Below are 16,606 nucleotides of genomic sequence, written 5' to 3' on the forward strand. Positions count from 1 at the left end.
AAGGTGGAAGTGACCTTTGTTGTGTTGACATTTTTGGAATTATTTTAAATGAAGTACCTCAATCCCCAGTAGGAAAGTTAAATTCCTTTGAGGTGTGATGTCAACTCCTGTTTGATAATGTCAGTGCTTTGTTAGACAGTGGGGGGTTACATCAATCCACCATGGGGCTATTAAGACTGAAGAAAATTAGCACTCTTTTCAATTACCACCCACTAGGTGTGGAAAAATATCGCTAACACTTGAATTAAATCAGGTTATTCATCAGAATGAAACAAAACTGTCTAAATATAGCACTAATTACCTACCTTGCGGTAATATGTGCTCTCGGATAAGCAACTACTTTATTTTGTGATGCCAATGTGGCACTAATTGGGCTGTTTATAAGTTTCCTCTCTGGATGGTTTACATAAATTCAAAGGTCAGTCAGCAAAGCAGTATATCAGTATATCAACTAATTGCCAGTGTGTCTATGTATGTGACCACCTTAGTTACATTCAAAATGTCCAACTACAAAAAATGTAGTTGTGAAATGTTGATACCAGAAGGCAAGACTGTGTTTACAGATATATCTTTGAGAGCAGCAAAGTTCCAGGTTTAATTTTAGGCCAAGACAATTGACCTTTTAATTCAAATAATACTATTGTACCGGTACATGAAATTTCCTTCATATCTGTAAGTAAATGCCTTTTGTGTATATGTGTTGAGTAGGACCGAATTCAGGTGAATAACGGAGTGTTGACCATCAGAAACTTAAATCTGGCTGACATTGGAACCTACCAGTGTGTGGCTGAGAACAAGCATGGGAGAGTCTTCACCAATGCTGAGCTTCGAGTCATAGGTAAGAAGGCGATCGATCACTCAGAATATATTCAGAAAAATTGCTCTCATGGTCTCAAAGTAACTGTAACTCCTTATCCAGTTCTACTAAAAATTTGGTAGGAATTTTATACAATATTGCATCATCATCATCATTTAATGTTTGTTGTGAGAATTTGAATCAATCACATGCGTGTCTACAGCTTTAATAATATTGTACTGTGTTAGGAACACCTTTTGCATCCTTGTCAGATACAGGCACAATCTGTCATTTTGGGGACCAAATGCAGGTATTTTGCACCGATGCAGTGCAAAACCTGTCTTATGGTGTATGTTATTGTGTATGGCACACACCGCATTGGCAGGTGCTCAACTACAAGGTGTGTCAGAAAAGTTCCAGGAGTGCCGTCACAAAAGATATATTCTAAATACAAACTACAAGTTTTCCCATTTTGAAGTAATGCCCCTGGAGTCTAACGCACTTTCCCAGCTTGCTCTGACATGTCTTCATGCACTCCTGGAAGGAATCTTCAGAGATCCTCTGTAGCTCTTTTGTCACAGCCATTTTGATTTCATCCAGTCTTCAAAACAGGTCGTTTTGACGACCCTTTTGAAAAAAGGAAAGATGAAAAAAAATTACCTGGAGCCAGGTCGGGTGAGTAGGGAGATTGCTCCAGCACAGCAATGTTTGTCTTGGTCAGGAACTGTCGGATGCTGAGGGCATTGTGAGTTGTCATCGTGACGTAGCCACGAGTGATCCTTCCTCAACTCTCGCCTCTTCTCGTGCAATGGACGAAGCAAATGTAGCAGGCTCGCTGTAGACCTGCTGGTTGATGGTCTGGCACGCACTGAAGGGGAAAACTCATAGTTTGTAGTTTAAAATATATCTTTTGTGACACCAATCCTGGAACCTTCCTGACATACCTCATATGTCTGTGGCACCAGGTTTTGTGCGGATTTTGAAGTGATTTCTGCAGAGCTTGAACGCATACCAAACAGTGTGATATGACGGCACCTCAGTAATTTAGGCCTAAAGAGCAGCAAGGAAAGCTCCCTCTTATTTTGCTTTCTTTTATTTTTGCCTCACAGCCCTCATTCTTCATGTATAATGTCCATTTCAAGGGAATACTGTACATGGAATCGGAAAACCCACTCTCTTTGTCATTAATATCATCTTAAAATGATTGTGGCTGTGTGAGCATGTGTGAATGCGTCTTGTGGGCAAGCAAGAGTATATACAGTAAGTATTAAAAGAAAGGGATGTGACACCCGGCCTACATAATAGATTTTTTTAGTTGCTCCTTCACACTAATGTCGTAGCTCTCTCACATACTCTCTACTCCTTACTTCATTGCAACAGTAATCCAAACCTTCTGAGTCTTTTTTTCCTCTTTAGTTTATTTCACTGGACTACACTGTTTTTACTTTCTTTTCTAGCCATCGCCCCAGACTTCGCACAGAATTTGTTGAAGGCCCAAACTCTGGCCCGACAGAGCGGTGATGTCCTGATTGAATGCAAGCCCAGGATGTCTCCCTGGGGTGTGATTTCATGGAAGAAAGGAAAAGAAGCCTTAAGAGAGAGCCACAGGTACCGGGGTTCCATGTGAATGTGTGTTGAGCAGCAGTTGGCTGCTTTCCTTGTAGAACCACATTTCATCAACATGTTATTTTATTGTTGTGTACTTTATATTCATGTTGACAAACTGCAAAGAACAGAACCACAGCAAACACAGTGCCATTTGAATATCTTAACACATTTTGCACGCTATTCCTTTCTCTTTTGCATTCCACATTTTCTATTTAACTTGATAGTGCAGCCAGGAGCCCTTAAGAGCAAACTTCTACAGTTTACAAAAGGTAATTGGCCATTCTTAGACTGCTGATCCATCAACTCATTAGCAGTATGTAAGATCTGCAGGGTTATTTGAACACAAGGCAGACGATGATGTAGGCAACCAGTGAGACATGTACGAAATACAAAAATCCCCAAAAGGTGCCGATCGATGACAAGCTGCGGAATAACCTACCGAGGGAGCTCGCCGGACACCTTGTTTTATTAGAAATCAGGTTGTGCAGATCAATGCAATACTTCAGTACGCAGGGAAAGACAGGAAGATAAAGTGTTAATCAGACATTGCTCCCAAGGAGGAGACAATTATCGAAGTTCCATGTGGTAAATGTTCAGGATTCCTTGAATTTCCTCGCTATTAAAGCTGCAGTGGAGGATGGCTTTAAACTTCTAACTATTTGAGGTAGGAAGTAGACAGGAAACAATACAAGACTGTATGGCTCGTAATTTATGGTATTTATGTAGTAATAATAATAATAACTTTTTTTGCACCTTCAAGGGGCCTAAGGAGGCCTATCGTTCTCATCCTATCCTATTGTTCCTCCTCCTTATTCATAAAAAATGTGCAAATCAGTCAGTGATGCATTTCCATGTTTAGGAAATATTGGTGCATGTGCAGGAATTTGCCAGCAAGAAGTAAAGGACACCTGCTGCAACTTGCACTGATTCACATTTCTCATTCTATGCGGGATTAATTGCTCAGCTGGCTCAGCATCTTTTCTTGACTGAGGTATCCATCCTCTCCATAGTGTGGGTGCAGTTGTAGTCATATCTCACCTGCAGTTAAACTGATTGTTGAGAAAACTGAAAGGCTGATCTGATAATAAATACCGATGCCAGCCAAAGACGCTGCGGTTACAGCTGTAAGATGTTTTATTTTGAGGCGGAGCAGCAACATCAGCACCAAGATTATTTCGTGTGCTGTGAAATGATCGACCGACCTTGCAGCTTTATTATCTTCTTAAACATTCAAAGGAAAATGCAGACATATGGCTATGTGCAACGGCACCCAAATGGCGACATTTGCCATTCCAGTTTGAACATTACAGCCTTATACTCAAGTGGGTGAGATGCATACCAAATGTAGACTTTGACATTATTGCAGCATCCCTTGCAAGCCTATTCCCTGCTTCCTCGCTCGTTAGAATTTAGTTTCCACTGCACAGAAATGAGTCTGCTACCAATGCTATTACAGCAGCGGCACATCAGTAATCCATCCCACTGGCTGAACTAAAATACCCATAATTCCTTCTAATCTTCCAGGGATAATGTTTTCAAGGATGTGGAGCAGAGAGGTACAAACTAGCTAAGAATAAGGTAAAATCTGATGAGTAAATAATAATCCTCCACTTTTATGGCATGCATATATAACAAGATAGTCTTGGCATTTACTATATGTGGAGAGTTGTGAGGTTAATGTGAAAGTACCTACCTAATTTGATTTCACTGCTGATCACTGCCTCGATTCGTAAAGCAATATTGGCAATAGCGCTCAGGAATATATCAGTACATTCTAAATTGCACCACTATATTTAAGAATGTTTTGCTAAATATCCTGTACCTCAGCAGATATAACGCCTGCTCACATGTTCTCACATGCCCTGCCTATAATAAACAGGAAATCATGCCGGAATATCCCAGTAGTAAAGTGTTTAACTAGGCAATCTTTCTTAAGCGGTTCAAATTAATTTTTTTTTTTTTTTTTTATCTATAGCATGATAATTTTTTGTTGCACCATGGAGAGACAGACTGAGCTTTTAGATTGCACCCTGTAGCTCACTTTAACACCCACCAATAAGGTCGAAAAGTGCCCATTTACTGTATCACACTACTTAGTCTTTTATGTGCGTCACAAATTTCCCCGCTCCTGTTAATTGCTGTAGTGCAATATTTGACAGGAGGAAGAACAAAGTGAAAGCCTTCCAGATAGATAATGCTCATCATATCTCTCTCTTGAATCATCATTTCAAGCTTGCTGAGGAGAAAACCTGCCTTCAAGGTATATATTAAAGAGGCGTGTTCAGCGTCTTATTTTTAAGCAAGTTATGTTTGAAATATTAGCTTAACCCCATTACTGTCTCATATGCAGTTTCGAGCATAAAATGGCAGCTTGAGCCGGGTAATTAATTTCAATGAATCCAAATGTGTTCAGGAAATTGCTGTACAATCAGGGTGGAGAGGCAGTATCAAAAATTGATGGGATAGAATTTGATGAAGTTGGCACAACCTCTTACTGAAGAAATGGCTTGTAGATTAAAAGCGAACTTTGTCTGCTCCCATCGAACATGCCAATGGCACACGTGTTGTTTAGCTCCCTGATAATTTACTCACTAAGGAACACATATTTATATTCAAATCTGTGCTCAGAGGAATTAACGGTTGCAGCTTCTTTGTAATATCTGAGATAAAAATAATAGCTAGTCAATTAAAAAATTCAAAAAGAGGCGATTACTTAGCTGAGGCAGTTCATCCTGAACAAGGTTTTATGTTATTAATGCCTGTCAAGGATTTTTCTCTACTCTTTGGAGATCAGAGTTTAGGGACCAGCCATCGTTTTTTTGTTTTTTTTTCATTCTCTGTAAATTATTATTATCAGCTATTACACGATAAGTGAGCATGATCGTTCCCTCAGTGATTTTTGATTTTTCTGCAGTGGATAACAGCCTGTTTTTCAGTGATGCTAACACAATGATTTTGCAATGACTCTTAATTTCCAAACCAATTCTCCTTTGTTTACTTTCCCTTACATGTTTGAAGATAACCAAATATATCCTACTCAAGTCTTTTTGCTCAATCTTGAGGGAAATAAACACATTTTAAAGTTTTACCAAAAGGTGTTTGCAGCACACATTCAATTCAATTCAAGACCATATTGACACCACAATGCTTAAAAAAGCTGCTCCTGCTACAAGCTAGGTTATTGGAAGCAGCATCTCAGTTATTGGATTCCACAATGATACACTAGATTTATTGTTATTTGTCCACTGCATCTGCCATAGAGATCTTTTTGTGGGTACAGCGCATTGGTCAGTTTTATTTGTAACATCACAACAGTACTTTGAAGGTCATTTTTAGTCTATTTGTACTGTATGTATTTTCAGATGTTTACATTTACTGATCAACTGAAACAACCTGCGTGCGTACACGGCCAACATGTACATAAACAGTTACACAAACAACAATTTGGGATTCAGCAACACGGAAATAAACATACATAATGTGTACAAAACAAGTACCTTAATTTCTTGTGTATAATGCGCACCCATGTATTATACGCACCCCCAAAGTTGACCTAAAAATTCTGTAAAACCCTTCTACGTATGTATGATGCATATTTACAATGCATGATTTTGCTTCCACCCATATATCAAAAGGCAGAATTTGTAAGATGGGTACAATTCTTTATAGAAAACATAAAGGCCCAGGCGAGAGATATTTAATTTTATTTTAATGGGATTCACATTAAACGGTCAAGCATTTCAGAAAAGCATTATCATAAAACAAAACAAAACATAACCATAAAGAAATTAATGATGGTTGTTGTTCAGTTATCTTGGACACTCAGGTGAAGAGAGGGGCGGAGCTGTCAACTGATCACCACCTGGTGGTGAGTTGGCTCCGATGGTGGGGGACGATACCGGTCCGACGTTGGCAGGCCCAAACGTATTGTGAGGGTCTGCTGGGAACGTCTGGCAGAATCCCCTGTCAGAAGGAGTTTCAACTCCCACCTCCGACAGAACTTTGCTCATGTTCCGGGGGAGGCGGGGGACATCGAGTCCGAGTGGACCATGTTCCGCGCCTCCATTGCTGAGGCGGCCGACCGGAGCTGTGGCCGTAAGGTGGTCGGTGCTTGTCGTGGCGGCAATCCCCGAACCCGTTGGTGGACACCAACGGTGAGGGATACTGTCAAGCTGAAGAAGGAGTCCTATCAGGCCTTTTTGGCCTGTGGGACTCCTGAGGCAGCTAATGGGTACCGGCTGGCCATGCGGAATGCAGCTTTGGTGTTCGCTGATGCAAAAACTCGGGTATGGGAAGACTTCGGTGAGGCTATGGAGAAAGACTTCCGGACGGCTTCGAAGAAATTCTGGTCCACCATCCGGCGTCTCAGGAGAGGAAAGCAGTGCACCACCAACACTGTGTATAGTGGGAATAGGGCCCTGCTGATCTCGACTCTGGACGTTGTGAGTCGGTGGGGAGAATACTTCGAAGACCTCCTCAATTCTACCGACACGCCTTCCCATGAGGAAGCAGAGTGTGGGTTCTCTGAGGCGGGCTCTCCTATCTCTTAGTTTGAGGTCACCAAGGTAGTTAAAAAGCTCCACGATGAGATTCGCCCGGAGTTCGATGAGATTCGCCCGGAGTTCCTAAAGGCTCTGGATGTTGTGGGGCTGTCCTGGTTGACATGCCTCTGCAACATCGCGTGGACATCGGGGACAGTACCTCTGAATTGGCAGACTGGGGTGGTGGTTCCCCTTTTTAAGAAGGGGGACCGGAGGGTGTGTTCCAACTACAGGGGGATCACACTCCTCAGCCTCCCTGGTAAGGTCTATTCAGGGGTGCTGGAGAGGAGGGTCCGTCGGGAAGTCGAATCTCAGATTCAGGAGGAGCAGTGTGGTTTTCGTCCTGGCCGTGGAACAGTGGACCAGCTCTACACCCTCGGCAGGGTCCACGAGGGTGCATGGGAGTTCGCCCAACCAGTCTACATGTGTTTTGTGGACTTGGAGAAGGCGTTCGACCTGTGTCCTGTCCTGTGGAGGGTGCTTCGGGAGTATGGGGTACTGAACCCCCTGATACGGACTGTTCGGTCCCTGTACGACCGGAATCAGAGTTTGGTCCGCATATCCGGCAGTAAGTCGGACTCGTTCCCGGTGAGGGTTGGACTCCGCCAAGGCTGCCCTTTGTCACCGATTCTGTTCATAACTTTTATGGACAGAATTTCTAGGCACAGCCGAGGCTTAGAGGGGGTCCAGTTTGGTGGCCTCAGTATTGCATCTCTGCTTTTTGCAAATGATGTGGTTCTGTTGGCTTCATCAAGCCGTGACCTCCAACACTCACTGGAGCAGTTCGCAGCCGAGTGTGAAGCGGCTGGGATGAGAATCATCACCTCCAAATCTGAGATGCCTCCCGGACGCCTCCCTGGTGAGGTGTTCCGGGCACGTCCCACCGGGAGGAGACCCCGGTGACGACCCAGGACACGCTGGAGAGACTACGTCCTTCGGCTGCCCTGGGAACGCCTCGGGATCCCCCCGGAAGAGCTGGATTAATTGGCTGGGGAGAGGGAAGTCTGGGCGTCCCTGCTAAAGCTACTGCCCCCGCGACCCGACCCGAATAAGCGGTAGAAAATGGATGGCTGGATGGATGGATTGATGTTCAGTTATCAGTCATATTTAAAAAAAAAAAAAAAAACATTTCACAAATTCTGCCAGGGTATGTAGATTTATGAGCACAACTCTACATATATGCATTCATATGTACATACCCCTGTCATATTGGCATGAAAGTATAGGCTACACCTTTTTCATAACCACTAGATGGCGGCATACATTTATAAAATGCTGAAAGTTTTTTTCCATTTGCCCCTATACCGCTGTATAATGCGCACTATTGACTTTTGACAATTTTTTTTTTGGGGGGGGGGGGGTACGGATTATACAGGAGAAATTACAGTAATACCACTGTTAAATGTTACATACCATTTAGCGTTTTCCCCTGGGAAATATGAATTGTGTTACGTGAATGGTGTAGTGTGAGTTGCAATCAACCAGTGTTTGAATACTTTATTAAAATCCCAAAGATGTCCCATGGAAAACATTAAAAGTTACATTTCACTACAGCAGCTCATTGACATGTAAACCGGCACAAGCACACTCGCTGCGTCAGATGAAATCCGCCAGGCTTGACTGATGATGCCGACAGTTGAAATGAGATTCTTTGTTGTCACTTGCTGGGACAATCTGTTGTAAAGGCTAACCCTTCTTTTATTGCCACGCAGCCAAGCAGGTTGACTTTGTTCCTCCTGAGAGTTCACTGACATTTATTAGGAATAATTGAATCAATTTCAATAACTGGTGAAGGTGATTTTTCTCTTTTGTCTTTCTGTGTTTATCTCAGCTTTAAGTCGTTAATATTCATAAATGCTGTGGTACCACAATAAACAGTAATTGAGTGAATTTTACCCAGGGAATTTTTTTATTCATGACATTACAAAATAAGGATGGACTATTTATTTCTGTCCTTAACGGTACAGTGAGAGTATACAGTGCAACTGTTGGACTGGAACAAGTTTAATTTATGAATATCATACTGCATACAGGGTGAGTGCACACATTCTACATCACTTTGTGTATATATGACTTATGGAGCAAAAATCTACATACTGTATTAGCAATTTAAGTGGAGTTACATGGTGTGAGTACATCTTCCCGTGAAGTGCGCTGTTCTTATCAAGTCAGTGCAGCAAAATCAAACCGTAACACTTATTGCTGAGGTCCTACTTCTGTCACACTGCAGCACAGGGAGCCAATTAAAATTTACTGAGATAAACTCCAGGCTCAATTTAAAATCCTTTAGGACCGTGGGCTTGTTCATTGCAGCGGCATGACCATGCACGTTAGCCCAAGCATGGCTAAATTTCAGTTAAAGTTCCCTAAACCAACACTGATGCTGTCAATGGGCTTAATGAGATATGCCTTATAAACGTTGTATTAACTGTGTGTATATGTGTCTGTGTTTATGATTTCTCACAGAGTTACTGTCTTGGATAATGGGAACCTTCGTATTTCCAATGTGTCGAAAATTGATGCTGGTCTGTACACATGCGTAGCCAGAAACCAGTTTGGCGTCGCCAGCAGCGCCGGCAGCCTTTTGGTTAAAGGTAAAAACTTCTATTTTATGAGACTGATAAAATAGAATGACTGACAACCAGTCCAGGGTGTACCCTGCCTCCTGCCCAAAGCCAAAGTCAGCTGGATAGGCTCCAGCTCACCTGTGACCCCAATGAGGGCAAGCGCTGTAGAAATTGGAACGGTGGATGGATGGATGGATGAATGAATGGATCATGAATGGATTAATCTTCCTTCGCTTTGAACATTAACAAGGAATTAGATAATAATTCCAAGTAAAAATACTTCAACCCTGTGCCCAAATGACACGACCATACCATACATACAGGGTAGGGTGTCCTTGGCTTGCGACTGAGTTTTCATTAGTACTACACCAACGTAATCTGAGTTTGTACGTACCTGTAAGTCAGAACACAGCATAGTCTTTATCACTAAACTGTGCTAATGCAGGAGTGAAGCCATAATTAAAGTAAATATTTGCATAAAAACACATTTACGACACAATTCTAAACTGATCAAATCAAAAACTCTCACAAAAAAGAAAGTCCTTGCCGTTACTTCTGTGGTTGGTTTGCAGACTGGAACGGCACATTTCATTGCGCCAGATCGTAGCCACGAAACGATATACAGTCTAATTAAAAGTGACTACTTGTTTTCATTGAGTATTTCTGTTTTACGATTGAGAAGCTGCAGCAAAACATCACATACTGTATCAGTGAGTTATAATTATTCAAGGAGAACTCAGATCAAAACAGCTTGTCATATGTGCAAGACCTGCTTGACAATCAGCCAATGTTGTGTTTCAAATGACACCAAAATCGCACACATCAGACAAAGTGTGCAGGTACACTCTGGCCTCTTAAATGACACATATAGGTTTCAATTAGTTGATGGGCAAAGGGTGCAGGAAGCCAAAGGCTGATTGCATTTTATTTGCCTAAATGTTTAATTATTTTTTCCGGACAATGACAGTTTTTTTCAACCTTCTAAATAAACACATCTCTGGTGTGCAATAAGATCTCTGGGTCGTTATAAAGAGCAGAGTCGACAACAGTGGTCTATTAGCGTGCCCTTTGGTGATTCCTCTTCACATTCACTTTGAATTGCAAATACGCTTGCACAGAAGCCCAACTATTCCTCCCTACACCCCCAGTTCCTCTCTTTACATGTGAAATTGGGTAACAAATAGATCATCTGTATGCGTGTATATTTATAAAAGTGTATTATAAGCTTGCAAATTTGCAAAATGTCTACCTGTGTTACATGGTGAGTAAACTACACAGACTGGAATCACTTCTTTTGTTGGGCTTGTTCACACATCAACCAGAATGGTTTTTAATATGTAAAGCTATAATATACCTGTTTTGTGTACTGGGTGGCACGCCTCTGCTGTAGAGATAGTACCTGCTGTTTCTAGACTGTTGTGTTTATTTGAGTGAGAATTTTGACATTCACTTGTTAAAATTATGACTTTATTCTAATCAGATTGTGACTTTTTGATCCAATCGTTAAATTAGTAAAAGGATGATTTAAAAAAAAAAAAACCTAAACACTTTCTTTTAAGCCTTTCTGAGAGCCTTTGTGTAGTGTAAATCATTCTACCGTCTGGAGTTCATGTCATGCTCTGTGTTCCTCCCAAATGAGAAATTAAACTGCAGACATAGCATTGAGGCTATGATCAGAATGATCATACTGAGGCATAAGCGCAAAATTTGCAATAATTTCTATGCTAATTCTATAGCAAGTATGAAAATCTAGGTTGTAAAAGACGTTCAGAGCAATAAAAACAGAACTGTACTAGATGAGGATTATGGTGTGCAGAAGAATGTTGTGTGTTGTGAATAAGGAAGCCAATTTGTGATTTCGTAACAGGAAACGAGCGTGACACCTCTGCTATCAACGGTAGAAAGTTTTTCTTATTTTGCATCCTGTGCTGAAACTTTGTCCGGACTCACCTAGAATGTACCACCACAACCAGCCAGTTCTCCTTAGCTGCACCCAGATAAACAACTCGCCTTGTTTTGACAGAGCTGCATATAGACCTTTACTCCCCCTGACATGCTGCATTGGCTCCTATGTCTATTAGATACTTATGACATATATGCATGATTCACTGCTCACCGGACTCTCAGCCTAGGCTCTATTATCTTCTCGGTGCAGTTAAGTGAGAAGTCCATATGAGACAGAATAAAGATTAAAGAAAGTAGTGACACAGACTTGAATTGCAGTGCAGAGCGAGTTTATTTTTCTTCTTTTCTTCTTTCTACTCCAGTAGAATAGTGACACATATGTAGGAACATTCATCCATCCATTTTCTGAGCCGCTTCTCCTCACTAGGGTCGCGGACGTGCTGGAGCCTATCCTAGCTGTCATCGGGCAGGAGGCAGGGTACACCCTGAACTGGTTGCCAGCCAATCGCTGGGCACATAGAAACAAACAACCATTCGCACTCACAATCATGCCTACGGGCAATTTAGAGTCTCCAATTAATGCATGTTTTTGGGATGTGGGAGGAAACCGGAGTGCCCGGAGAAAACCCACGCAGGCACGGGGAGAACATGCAAACTCCACACAGGCGGGGCCAGGGATTGAACCCGGGTCCTCAGAACTGTGAGGCTGACGCTCTAACCAGTCGGCCACCGTGCCACTATGTAGGAACACGCCTTAAGTTATGCAACTCGCATAAGAGGTACAATATTTACTCACTGGCAAACCAAATATAATTTATTCTGGGTTGACTGAATATCTGGCACAGGAATAAAATAAATAATACTTTTTTGGGGGTGGTGGAGGGAGCAGGTAAAGGGTGGTGGTGTTTCTTACAGTTACAGTCAAATGTTTATGGAGCATAACAAAAAAAAGTAGGCATCAAAAAGATGAGGATTTAGATCCATACTCGAAAAGTCGGGCAAAAAAGTGTGCAAATCATGATTGTGGGAAAACATCTTTTTGAGCATTTTTCTTAACCAGTGCGCCATGTTTCCAGAGCCAACAGTGATCACAAGCCCAGCTGGTCATCTGGACGTGACGGTGGGGGAAAGCATTGTGCTGCCATGCCAGGTGTATCATGACCCCTCACTGGATCTCAAGTTCACATGGTTCTTCAACGAGCAGCTCATCCACTTTGGCAGTGCTGGGGCTTATTTTGAAAGAGTCGGGGGTGTAAGTGGAACACACACACATACAATAAATGCTGAGGGTTGACCTACTGAATATAGCCGAATATATGTGACACCCCCCCCCCCCCCCCAAAACCAAAAATAAATATATATATATATATATATATGCACTCAACAGTATGTACAGTAGTTTGACTCTTGAGGAAGCTCGTTTCTATTAAGATAAAAAGATCTATTGATTCCATCTCTATCATTTTACAGATTATTTTATCTCATACATCAGCGAGCAACGTATTCATGGTTTGCTTATTACAAGTAGAAGAATACAGAAAAGTGTTTAGGGCTCTCTGCTTGTCTGTTCAGTTGGTAATAGAGCAACAGCCAGTTAATTCATTATGCAGTGTACAGCCAGGCCTAACACTTGATTATCAAATAACAATGTTTGTCTCTAAAAGGATAAGCAATTATGATTTGCTGGCATCTTTATCATTCCCTCTTTATTCATTAGATTATTTTTTTTTTTGCATTCAACATGATCATAGTCAATAATAGCCGAGTAATCTGTGTTGCCCTGCTCTTCATTTAAACCCTTGACCCCACTGCATTCGGCTCAATAACATGCTGTGGGAAATACCGCATAGTGAGTAGGGTCACACGGTGAGAAGACAAGGGGCAAGCTCCCTGAGAAGTTAATAATTGTTCATAGTCAAGAATATAATAATAAATTATATCAGATGGATAAAATTATGTCAATTTTTCATTAAGTATTATTAAAACTGTAATGCAAAATACCTCAACTTCTAAAAGGTGCAGCTGCTACTTGAAAATGAAAACATGCCATATACGATATGCAATATGCTACTGTATGTTTCAGTGTCTGAGCTTGTTATTTACAATAAGAGAAATAAATACCCTTTGTGTGAATGTGACTATTCGAACAGCGCTTGAGCGTTAATCTTAATGTTAGAGTTCAGAGGAAAAAAAAAGTGGAGAAAGTACAGAATGCGCAGAAATTTTATTTCAGGAAAACACAAGATTTTCCAATCACGCACAAAAAGAACTTCATGATTACCTCCCAAGTGATGACCAGTTCTGAGCGCCCACCACATTGCTTTCACTACCAGAATTTCACAAATTGAAAACCAAAAATCCCCCAAAACAGTAATATTTAAAGTTAAAGTTAGAATTAAAGTAACTGACCTGAAATGTTTTGACAGCGCTCTGCCGGGGACATAATGATCCGGAATATTCAGCTGAGGCATGCTGGGAAATATACATGTGCAGTTCAGACCAAGGTGGACAGTGTGTCTATTGCCACTGATGTAGTGGTTAGAGGTAAGATGCCCCTCTTACTAAATGTCAATCTAATCAAATTGTTTGTAATTTAAAAGCATATAGATATACAGTATTGCACAAGAGAGAGAAAACTTTTGAGTAAGAAAAAATCTCATTCAAGTATTTTCCTTATTACTTTGAATGATGTTATGTTATATCATCTCTACATCTTGAAAAACGTGCATCAATTGACTCAGTTACTCACTTTTGTACAAAGTACAGCAAGCGGGCCACATCCGGCCCGTCCAAATTTTATGATCAGCCCTCGCAGTCTTTATGAAGTCAAAATAAAATGAAAACCGTATTCAAAAATGTTATTCTGAAATTGTTGCTTTCTTTTATTTGTAATGTGCACGTGTGTGGACAGTACAAGCGGGCAAAAGCAACGACTTGTATCTTCAGCGTTGCCGACTTAGCGACATTGTCCCTATATTTTGCAACTTTTCTGGTGCTTCTAACAACTATTTCAAAAAACTGACCAGCAACAATGCCGACAGTGGTCCTCAAGTTAACAACATTCTTATTTAGTGCTTGGTGGAAGGAAGAGGGGGATTTGAACTGATAATGATTTTGGAGTCCCAATTGGGCATGGCTTATATATGAGTTAGTGGTTGGTCAGCACACTTTCAACCTATAGAAAAAAAATGATGCAGACTGTAAAAAAAATTAAAAAAAAAAAAAGTAAAAAAAAAAGAAAATATATATATATATGTTGATTCAGTAGTGATGTAATGTTAATCAATGATATATTTGTTTCAAATTTTAACAACATATACCAAGTAGCAGCTTTTTGAAACAATACAATTTAATGCTTTATCTAATACATTCATTAAGTTAATATGGAACACAATTGAGGTTAGCATGTTGCTGTGCCCCTTGACAATCATTCCAGTTTCTCATGTTGCCCCTTTGGAAATTAAATTCACACCCTGTTTTCCTGAAGGTCCTCCAGGCCCCCCTGTGGACTGTCAAGTGAGTGAGATGACAGAGACCACAGCACTTTTGACCTGGGGACCTGGAATGGACAACCACAGCCCCATTCTAAGATATACCATCCAGGCCAGGTCGCCCTTCTCTCTTGGGTGGCAAGCAATTACCACTGGTAGGTTGCTTTCATCTAAATCATTAAATAAATAAATAAATAAAGGAGGAGGAGGCAGGACAGGTCTCATTTTGAAAAGTCACATATGAAAAGAGTAAATACCTCACTGACAGCTCAGGGGCGGATCCTTAAGGGTTTTGATGAAAGGTAATGTGGTGTAATGTCTTGTAGTTCCTGAGCTGCTCGACGGAAAGCAGCTGTCGGCCACTGTAATTGACTTGAATCCCTGGGTGGAGTACGAGTTCAGAGTACTGGCAACCAACAGCATTGGAACAGGAGAGCCCAGCAAAGCCTCTAGAAAGGCCCGCACCAAGGACACAAGTACGTACCACTACTTACTCTTAATCAATTAGTCTCAAGACTCAATGCATTAAGCACAGCAATAGATATCCTGAATCTATCTATTATGCAACTTGCTCACTCATGCAGACTATACACAAGTTTACCACAGATACGTATGCTGATGTCGGCCACCTTCGGCAGCTTCACTTGCCTTTGAGAAGAAAAAAATATAAAGCATAAATAGTGAATGAATTGGAATTTTATTGATGGTTATATTGTGTGCATTTTCCCATAATTTTTTTCAGCTACATTTACTGTATATGTTTGCAAATAGGAAATGCCTGAAATGCCTTACTCTGATTGTACTGATGAAAACATCACATTGAGTAGACTGGAGTCAATGTGACGTTTTCTTCTGCACACACCCTCCATAGTCCTGTGTGTGTAGAAGTTATCTTACGCCACAAGGCATCTAATTGTGTCTGTTTATATTATTTTAGTTCCCAGGGTGACTCCGGCTAGAGTGAATGGCGGTGGTGGTGGACGTTCAGAACTGGTCATCACTTGGGAGGTAATCATGAAGTTTTTTTCTGAGTGATTGGAAAATGTTTCAGGAAAACACATTTCTGCCCATTTTGTACTTTCTCCACTTTTTTTCTCTCTCTGAATTGTAACATAAAGATGAACACGCAAGCTCTGTTCGAATAGTCACATTATTTTTTACTTCTCAGTGTAAAGCTACTTGTGCGTGGTGATAAGTACTTGCATTTTCAGCATCAACCTCAGATGTATTCCTCTAAATTCCAGTGGTGCATTTCGTTTGGTATTAATAGCTTATAGATCACTTTCTTGAGTCATCCCTCTGGACTCATCTTATCCTTCTCTTAGCCTGTTCCAGAGGAGCTCCAGAGCGGCCCCGGTTTTGGCTATGTGGTAGCCTTCCGCCCACTCGGCGCGCAGGGTTGGATGCAGGCTGCTGTCACATCCCCTGACGCCTCCAGATATGTCTTCAAGAATGAGAGCATCCCCCCTTATTCATCTTACTATATCAAAGTTGGGGTTTACAACAACAATGGAGAAGGGCCTTTTAGTCCAGTGGTTACCATCTACTCAGCAGAGGAAGGTGTGTACAAGTGTAGTGAAATGAACACGCACACATGCAACTACGCAGCATTTCGCATCTGATTAGTGCTGCGTAGTGTGTAACAGTGAGTCTCGCCTCAGAACATACAGTAAAACTGAGGCCCCCCCTTTTACCCAC

At 41.4% G+C, this 16,606-nt stretch overlaps 1 protein-coding gene across 2 annotated transcripts in view; it reads left to right on the forward strand.

The window, feature by feature from the left end:
- Nucleotides 1-16,606, forward strand: part of cntn3a.1 (contactin 3a, tandem duplicate 1) — a 124,232-nt gene that overhangs the window by 94,226 nt on the left and 13,400 nt on the right. For both annotated transcript variants that reach the window (XM_061681658.1, XM_061681667.1), the window contains 9 exons: nucleotides 709-838; nucleotides 2,254-2,404; nucleotides 9,412-9,539; nucleotides 12,494-12,669; nucleotides 13,844-13,961; nucleotides 14,905-15,063; nucleotides 15,235-15,384; nucleotides 15,846-15,916; nucleotides 16,234-16,468. In XM_061681658.1, coding sequence (XP_061537642.1) covers nucleotides 709-838; nucleotides 2,254-2,404; nucleotides 9,412-9,539; nucleotides 12,494-12,669; nucleotides 13,844-13,961; nucleotides 14,905-15,063; nucleotides 15,235-15,384; nucleotides 15,846-15,916; nucleotides 16,234-16,468 — 1,318 coding nt within the window. The remainder of the gene's footprint in view (nucleotides 1-708; nucleotides 839-2,253; nucleotides 2,405-9,411; nucleotides 9,540-12,493; nucleotides 12,670-13,843; nucleotides 13,962-14,904; nucleotides 15,064-15,234; nucleotides 15,385-15,845; nucleotides 15,917-16,233; nucleotides 16,469-16,606) is intronic.

The sequence above is a fragment of the Phycodurus eques genome, chromosome 1 (genome assembly GCF_024500275.1).
Source record: "Phycodurus eques isolate BA_2022a chromosome 1, UOR_Pequ_1.1, whole genome shotgun sequence".
Lineage (NCBI taxonomy): Eukaryota > Metazoa > Chordata > Actinopteri > Syngnathiformes > Syngnathidae > Phycodurus > Phycodurus eques.